The sequence below is a fragment of the Halyomorpha halys genome, unplaced genomic scaffold, assembly GCF_000696795.3.
Source record: "Halyomorpha halys isolate HHAL.00 unplaced genomic scaffold, Hhal_1.1 Scaffold1498.1, whole genome shotgun sequence".
Lineage (NCBI taxonomy): Eukaryota > Metazoa > Arthropoda > Insecta > Hemiptera > Pentatomidae > Halyomorpha > Halyomorpha halys.
The window spans coordinates 12,018-21,676 of NW_027106366.1; the positions used below are offsets into that span (position 1 = coordinate 12,018).

General features: G+C 37.6%; 1 protein-coding gene across 1 annotated transcript in view; it reads left to right on the plus strand.

The window, feature by feature from the left end:
* The window catches only part of LOC136795122 (repetitive organellar protein-like), a 9,362-nt gene extending 943 nt beyond the window's left edge, over positions 1-8,419 (plus strand). The window contains exons 2-5 of the mRNA XM_067044710.1: positions 346-446; positions 522-617; positions 2,150-2,222; positions 5,543-8,419. Coding sequence (XP_066900811.1) covers positions 346-446; positions 522-617; positions 2,150-2,222; positions 5,543-8,419 — 3,147 coding nt within the window. The remainder of the gene's footprint in view (positions 1-345; positions 447-521; positions 618-2,149; positions 2,223-5,542) is intronic.
* Positions 8,420-9,659: the final 1,240 nt, after the last annotated feature.

Here is a 9,659-nt window from a genome sequence, read left to right on the forward strand (position 1 = left end):
GGGATTTAGAGTCCCTTATTTATAGGCCTAGTCCATGCGGCTGTGACCGAGAAGCGGTCGGTACATGTCTGTTTGAGATAGGTTCGTGCATTGCATTGTTATCATTTATTATTCATTGTACAGATATTGGTAAGTATTATGTACAGAAAATATTAATATATAAAAATAACAATGTTTTTTTTACAAAATAATGCAATATTAAAATTTGGGAGCTTCAGTGATGTTCGAGGTGCTGTGCTCTGGTGAGTTGTGATCGTACCGCTTACTCCCTCTCACTACAGTCTCTTCACTTCGACAGAAAGATTTAAATGATAATCGAGACCAATATCGGTGCTTATGTTTTAGGTATTGCCTGTTCAGAATGCAATCCTTAGGGAATTAAATGATGCTTTGTTGATATCCGCTGAGAAAACTAAAATAGAAAGTATTGTAGTTCAAAGTCGAAAGTATTAAAAGATAAGAGAGATTAAAAAGTCCTACATAGTAACAGATCTATTTATCTCTGTTTGTTTATGTTTTAGGGATTATACAAGTTCAAAGTCCGAACGAAAGGAAGAGGATAGCAAGACCCTTATAAATAAAATGGCGGCTGGGTACATTCAGCCTCTACCAAACCCGTAAGTCACGTGATCAATAAAGCGGTGAAGGAAAAGAATAGGATCGCGAGATCCTCCATAGTAACAGATCTATTTATCTCTGTTTGTTAATGTTTTAGGGATTATACAAGTCCAAAGTCCCTTGTTTATATTCTCACCACATATCAGTGTTTATGTTTTAGGTTTAACCAGTTCAAATTATTCACTTTGTTTACACAATAATATTAAAAACAGAGGGAATAAGGGTCAAAGTCGAAATTATTAAAAGATAAGAGAGATTAAAAAGTCCTACTTAGTAACAGATCTATTTATCTCTAAGTTTGTTTATGCCGAATATCTCAATAAAATGGTAACGAACGAAAATAAAAGGACCGCAACACACTTGAAAACAAAAATGGCGGCTAACGAATAGAAGAAGATCGCGAGACCCTCGTAATAAAATGGAGGCGATAAAAAACAAAATAAAAAAACAATATGGCGGTGAACGAAAAGAAGAGGATCGCGAGACCCTCTTAATAAACTGGTGGCGCTAAAAAAAACAACAAAATGGCGGCCGAGTACACGCCACTAAACCCGTAAGTCACGTGGCCAACATGGCGCTGAACGAAAAAGAAACAGGTCGCGGGACCTTCATAATGAAATGATGGCTATTAAAAACAAAATGGAGGCCGGGTACACTTAGCCTCTGCGAAACCCGTAAGTTTCTCAAACAGCAGAAAAACAAAATGGCGGCCGGGCACACTCAGCCCCAGCCAATATGGCGCTGAAGGAAAAGAAAATTGTCCCGAAACCCTCATAATGAAATGGTGGCGATCAAAAACTAAATGGCGGCTAGGTACACTTAGCGTATTCCAAACCCGTAGGTCACTTGATCATTATAGCGCTGAACGAAAAGAAACAGGTCGCGAGACCCTCATAATAAAATGGCTGCGATCAACAAAGAAAATGGCGGCCAGGCACACTCATCCTCTGCCAAACATGTAAATCACGCGACCAATATGGTGGTGAAGGAAAAGAAGAATATCGCGAGACCCTTATAAATAAAATGGCGGCTGGATACATTCATCCTCTACCAAACCCGTAACTCACGTGATCAATAAAGCGGTGAAGGAAAAGAAGAGGATCGCGAGACCCTCGTAGTAAAAATGGCGGCGATCAAAAAAAGAAAATGGCGGCCGTGTAAACTCAGCCAAACAATACGGCGCTGAACGAAAAGAAAAAGGTCGCGAGACCCTCATAATAAAATTTCGACGATCAAAAAAGAAAATGGCGCCCGGGTACACTCAGCCTCTTCCAAATCCGTAAGTCACGAGATCAATATGGCGCAAAGCGAAAAGAAAAAGGTCGCGATACCGTCGTAATAATATGGAGGCTGGATACACTCAGCTTCTTCCAAAACCAGTAAGCCTCTCAAAAAGCATAAAAACAAAATGGTGGCGGGGCACACTCTGCGCCTGGTGGCAGTCACGTGACTTAATAGGGGGCGTGCCCTAATGATTCCGTGAATGACTAAGGTTATGTCAAATTTAATTTTAATTTAAATCCCCCGCCAGGGGGTCACGTGACCATATACTAGCCTCCGATTGGTCGGCTAATGATCAAGTCACTGGTCACGTGACGGACCACGTGAGTGGTTGAGGGTGGGTCGAGCCGAATATTTGAATTCAAATCTCCCGCCATAGGTCACGTGACCAAAATGCTGGCTTCTGATTGGCTGCCCAAATCGCCTGAAATTCGCTGCCAATTCGCGTTGCAAGTTCGGAAATTACGAATGTGTACTGACTGCCAGAATCGAGTAGTACCCGTGCAGGCGCGGAAAGCTTGGACCCGTTTAATACTGTATACACAGTGCTCATGACTGCTTCCGAAGGAGAATCTCGTGCCCTGGACGTATCACGGGTATGGCCAACAAAATCTGCAGACTTTGGCGAAGTGATGGTGGCGGGGGAAACCGATCGGCTTTCAACATTCAGTGCGCTGTGGTGCTTGGCGCCACAAAACGTACAGGTGAACTCTGAAGAGCACTTCGAAGCATAGTGACCCGACCTTAGGCTGTTCTGGCACAGACTGGATGACTTGTTAAAGTTGTTACGCTCTTTAGGGATCAAGGCCAGAAATTCGAAGCATCACCCCAAGAAATTATCCTATCACAACGGGGGCAAGGTTCCTTCCTGGTGGAAGTAGATTTCTCGCGCGAAGAAGTGCTGGGTGACTGGTGACGCCTTGTCCCAACCCATTTCCCTGGAGACGTGCGCCTAGGTGGCGATCGGGATGGGTCCGCGGAAACACGGTCCCTCGTTCCGACTTTGCTGGCAAGTTGGGGGACTCCACGCTTTCCTCTAAGGGCGGGCTTATCGCGTGGTGCGTCGGAATAAGTTCGTAAGACAGCTTGCACGCCATTAATCTCTGTCTCACCAATGCTATCTATCACCTAACCGACGGTGGGAAAGTCACTGCTTGCTTGGGCAGGCTCGAGTGCCATCTGGTGACGGGGTCCAAAGCTCGGAAAGCCAATGTGGACAGGATGACATCCGTTTTGTCCTCTTAAGCCCAAGCCCGAAACGACTCGACCCCCTCACCTACCTCGGCCAGATATGATGCGTACTTCGCGCCTTTTCCGCTAGACGTGGGGTATTTGTAATTCAAGAACTTTTGCAGGCTTCTTGATGCGAGAGTGCGCGGGTTATCATACTCACGTATCAGTACCAGAGTACTCAGGACATCTGATAAGAGCTCGAATCAAAAGAAAATTCCGCCAACAGCCACCGCAGCGGCTCATCTGAGAGAGCATTGTTTAAATAATGCAGTCTATTCACGGGAGCTAAATGCGAATTATCATGAACGAGGGATTTGAACATATCTCAGAAACGCGTCCAGGTGGACAGATCACCGTCGAAAACCGGTATATGGATGTTGGGTAGTTGGGAAGGGTACGTCGCCTCTTGAGCAGCGGAACTGCGATGTGCTTTGAGCTTGCGATACCGCACCTGGACTAGTTCGCTACGAACTACGCGTCATAGCCCGCCTCCCAATCAGGTAAAAACCCCCTGGGACGTGTACACAAAATCCATCTCGTCCAAATTTTCTTGTATTTGGCCCAGAGCTCTTTGCACTTGTCATAATCGACCTCGAAATCGATTAGAGCATACTCATCAGATACCCGCACTAAACAGAGCGACCCCAGCTTGAGGAGACCTCACTTGATATGTTTGAGCTTACGCTGGAGGGACCGGATTCTATCTAGTTTGTCATCATCCTTGCCCATTTTAATTGATTGAACGAGACTAATTGATTAAATAAAAAACAAAAAATATATAAAAACGATTAAACGATGTTAGTGAAAAAATATGCAAAACTTTGATTTGATTATGAGTAAATAGCCTTACAATCAACAAGTATATAAATAAATCAAAAAAGGGTATTTAAAAAAGTATATAAAATATTTAATTATAGAACAAATAAATATAAATAAACGTGCAAACAACTTCGATAACAATTATATTAATATTTTGATTTCCAACTGCAATACAATTATACAGACGTGCAAATACGAATTAATAGAAAATAAAATCCATGCGATTAATAAATAAGTAAGTTATAAACAACAATCTCCTTAATAAATTAATAAATAAATAAATTAGGTACAAAAATTATTTATATTATTCTTTGAGCCCACGAAAATATTTTAATTATTAATTTTAGCTGAAAGCTATAATTGTAAATAAATATGACTAAACGAAGAGCATTAACCTTAAATGCCTAGTTGCGCCTCGAGTTCAGGCAAATGGGGGATTAAGCCTAAACAACAGACAGGCCTCCCGCGTCGCTTTAAACCTAATAGCTCTCTTTAAATTATGATGCATATTAATATAAACAATTAATAAAAAATAATTAAAAAGGGAGGGCGAAATCTCTCACCCAAAAAATATTTTTTTTTTTTATAAGTCTCATTGATTGTTCCACACTAGTGCCTCACCCGGATTGCACCAATGTTTACATTGGGACCTGTTCGCGCCGTACTTCAGGTACCCCGATTATATTTTAGAATTGTACATAATTAGTGTGGAACAAAGGGGTTGAAAATTTGAGATCTACTTATCAATGAACATGTATATTTTTTCTATTGAGCCACGTATGAATCCCTGGAGGGTTAGTGTGTTAGCTTTAATTAAATTATTTTATTTGATAATGTGATATAAGACAGATCATTGGGTGGTCTCATAGATAAAGAAATATTGGTTTATCTGGGTGACGTGTTGGTAGTCTCGCTGCCACGGTTACTTCAACTTCCTCCCTAGTCCAGATTAAGTGGTGGGCGAAAATGGTGAATACGGTATAGATTTCGCCTGATGTTCTTGAAAATGCGTTTGTATCGATCAAGAGCTGGCCCTGGGCTGTGGCGAGGAGGTAGGGGCAAACCAGGTCCTGGCATGCAAGCCACGATATATAATATAGGAAGGCGGTTTCGCAGTCACGGCGTCTTCGGGATCTTCCAGTGTCCGCGGCAAGGGGAACATCAGAAAATGAGACCTCCAACCCCGACTTTATACAAACTCAAAAAAAATACGCGAAAATCGGACTATGCGAATCCGACAATGACAATGAGGATTATACACACGATAACTCATATTTACAAGTCCTTTAATTTGTAGTTGACTAATTTTTAATTTCGTACGGTTCAAAAATAAATATAGCCAAAATTGGACCAATTATCACATATACAATTTCTCCGTTTTTGCTCTAGATGTGAAAACTCCCTATATGTAATATGTTTTCTTATACCAATAATGATTAATATTTAACAGTAACAATTTCATCTGATCAAATTCCTTAGTAGGTTTATTCTACAATATTAATAATGATAATAATAATTCTATTTTCGAAACTTGTTATAGAATAATTTCTTATTAATATTATTTTATTTACTTTATTTTTTATTGTTTTAGTGCGATATTCACCCACTGCTGAGCAAAAGATCAATCAGATTGTTGGACGATTTGTCTGATAGCGTTGAAGGAAAGAATTCATTAACGTATGTTATTGTGAACATCTTGTGGGGTATACTCAACTACAATAACCCTGCAAAGATGAAGAAGATAAAAGGCAAAGTAAGGCGGGAGAGAATAAAAATAAAAGCTCCCCAAAATGCCAATCTAGAGGCAAAACTTTTACATAAAAATATTGTAAAAAGTAGTCTTTCTGCTAAAAAGAAAAAACAAAAATCTGCAAAAGATAAAAAGAAAACTAAATCCATAACTAAGGAAAGTAAGCTTAAGAAAGACATAAGTACGGAACCTAGACCTGGGAAGAGAAAAAGAAGAGATGATTATAAAAAGAGAATCCAAAAGCGTGAAAAAGCTATACGTAAAAGAAGAATGAGAAAACTCGAGCGGAAACGTCAGAAAGCCAGAAGAAGAAGAAGTAGACAAAGTATCAATAGGAAGAGACTTATCATTTACCACGATAAAGATTATCATAAGCCATCCGATATTAGTCTAAAACCATATCCATTTCCTGATCTACTAACAAAATCGTATAAAAGAAAAATAAAAATCATCAAAATTCGAGCCCCTCCTGTTAGCCAAAAAATAGATGAGCTCATAGTACACGAAATGTCCTCTGAGGATGAATTACCGATTTTAAAAAATTTGACAGTGTTGCCTGATAATGTAAAATTAGATGAATATGAAAAGGAAGGTTTGTATAAACTCCCTGATGTAACTGGTTCAGTATTTGAAACAGGCTCAATACAAGATGTGTCCAAAAATCAAACAGATATGCCATTTACAATGGAAAACAACTATATCGTGATGAATATTGTACAAGAAAGTTCTCCTTATCCTGAAGACGACCAAGAAGAAGAAAAAAGAAATACAAAGAAAAATCAAAAACATGTTCGATTTTCAGACATTGTAGCTGTTCTTGAACCGAATGTAAGCAAGGTTCATCAGTCACCTATGAGCTTATCTGAAGAGGAGGAGGAAGATTACTATGATTTTCAGAGTGACGAACTGTCATCCAATACGAAATTCGATTCTACAAAACAATCTACAATACAGAGGCATCCTGAAACAAAATCATGTTTTGAGGTAACAGAGACATATTTGGATGGTAAAGAATGGAAAGCGACTGATGGAACAGGCTCAGGAGATCTGAACCCTGTTTCAATTCTCAAGGACTCGCATTCTACTAAATTCATTTCTCCCGAGTTAGTAATTTCTCATGCGCCCGATACAATGATGCGTCCAGCGTGGTATAAAGGTTGTGTTTCATCAAATAAATTAAGAAATATTGTAAAAATGGATTTTATAAACATCATTAGAACTCATATTAAATTATTGAATTATAAAAACTACGACCGTAAGGATTTTATCAAATTGCTAAATCACCAATGTCCAATAAGGGAAAAAGAAAAGAAAATAAAAAAAAAAGATTCAAATGAACCGAAAAAGCGTGGTATATTAAAAAATCGATACCGTAGATTTGAAACAGCTGAATGTAGACGTAAATACATGGAATTGTGTGAAGACAGAGCTATATTAAACCTTAAAGGACTCGATGAATTATTTCTTCTTAGCCCAGGAATTGTACCAGGATCGGATGTAACAGTCAGCTCATATATTTCAGTTCAACTACAAGAACAATATGACTACAAAATACTCGACCAACGTTTTGATGACAATTATTTTTTAAATGCATTGTCTTCTTCATTGGCAGGCACAGATATTTCTTTATTCGAAAGGCTCAAAGAAATTGTTGAGAAAATGGTCACAGAATACAATGAATTGAGAAAACGATTGCAACAAGAGCATATTGAAAAAATCAAAATATGGGGTCAGATGAAATTAGGTCACGGGAAGGAATCCAGTAAAGAGGAAATTGAAACAGAAGCTGAAGAATTTGAGGAATTTTATTTCATTGATGAAAATCAGCAACAAATGATTGAATCAGATGCTCCCAGGAAAGAGACAATAGAAACAAGGCCTCATGAAGAAACTAGTGTTTCAAATTCTGAAATTGATGAAAAAAAATCGATTAAAGACAATTTTTTCGAGAGATCGGATGATGAAATATTCTCATTCCACGGGGAAGCTGATGATCTTATAGTCAGTGATCATGAGCTAAATGAGCACTTGGGATTCCTCGAAAAATCTAAACAAGATGATTCTAAAGAACATCATTCTCCAACTTATCCGTATTACAAGACTTACCATTTTTTGGGTTTTGATGAAACAGATGGGGAATTATCAAGTTCTGATGAATATTTCAGTGAAGAAATGGATGAAACTATTCTTTCAATAGAAATAATAAGCCCACCTCAACCTATAGAAATTGTACAGACCAACGCATCTGTTGATCAATCTTCTGTCTCCGTCCCTTCAGAAGTCAAAGAAATGATTATACATCACAAGCAGTTGGAAAGAATAAATAAACAGAAAGGTAAAGTTACTAAAAAAAGGAGTCAGCCGAAAATAACGCCGGAGCAAGCGGAGATGATTGAAGTAGAACGGAAAAAATTAATGGACCGTCGCAAAAGGCGCCTGAGGGCGAGGCTTCTTCACCGCAGTACCTGGCATCCACTTCGTTACTACTTGAGAACTAGCTCCGATCCCGATTGTTTACATACTGCATCGGAAACTGTAAGGCGGCCTCTTTTCGACGAATTTGGAGACACTCTGGAATTTTATTTTTATCCTCCAAAGGTAGTGAACAGTACTCGCCGTTTAGCACTTGAGTTACTCTGCAAAATCATTCACCCAAAAATGCACTATAATGTAAGTGCATTATATGTTATTATAATTCAAGTTATTGACATTAGGTAAGTATACTAAAATTATTTTAATACAGTTGAGTGACTTTCTATCACTTTTAAAACTAGAACATGTATAATTCATTGCTAACATTATTAAGAGAGAAAACTAAACTTTGAAACTTTCCCAAATCATTTGAATTTGGTCAAAGTGCACGCCTAAGGCTTCAAGGCTTCAAGTTTATTGAGGAAAATGCCTAAGCGAATACACTGCAAGTCAATTTTTCCAGTAATACTTGAACAAAGAGAAAAACAATAAAAGAAGTTGAGATATAAATATATATGCAGTAATTATGTAAGTAGCTAACAGATGTGAATGTATCTTAATGTACCTCACAAATTATCACATTATTTTCCTCACAGATGCACCTCAATCGATCATTTGAAATTATTGAATGATTTGAAATGAAGTATTTAATTTTTATCTTTCAAAAAAGAACAGTAATGTAAAAAAATATACCGAAAATTAAACTAACAACAAAAATGATATTCAATTCGAATTGAAACCTTTATTACTCGTACATACTTTTTCGAGATTAAAATGTTTCGGTACCACCTGGGGCCTATTGCAGAATAAAGTAGAAATTAATACTATTAGTATTGTCGATTTAACTTAACACAATTACACTGGCTTGTACTAGCTTGTACTTTAGCACATTCTAATTCCTGTAATATCACTAATGCTATTAGCTTTCATTATAAAACGGGGCCCAAAATGAATTGATTTATTTATTTCATGATCTTAACACTTTCTTGAAACTGGTTAATATTGTTTGAATAAATGAAATTTTGTATCCATTTTAGTCTCAAAACATTTTTTATTTTTTTATAAGTATGACATTTCGGCATATCCGGCCATCCTCAAGGACAATATTAATACAATTTTCGAACCAAATCATTTAAAATACAACTTGATTCAGGCTATTCTGCCCAGGTCATTTATATCAGTCCACAAGTTACCCTAATTAGTCAAATGTTCACATTAAATAAAAATCTTTATCACAATCAACCTTCTTTGTTAAAATTTATCACAATCATAGTTTTAGCAGTAGGTAGAAGTTTTATAGTGAACTTGTTAATTCTGCCTTTGTTGCATGTCTTCTGTGAGCTGGCAAAAGAACTATGGTTACAATCCGTAACTCCATGTTTGCTTACATTCTATACAAGTGACAGGCAGAGCTTCAGGTGTTGTTTCCTTTAACATTTTTTAAAATAATAAATATTGCTGATACTATTATTACCAATATTATCAT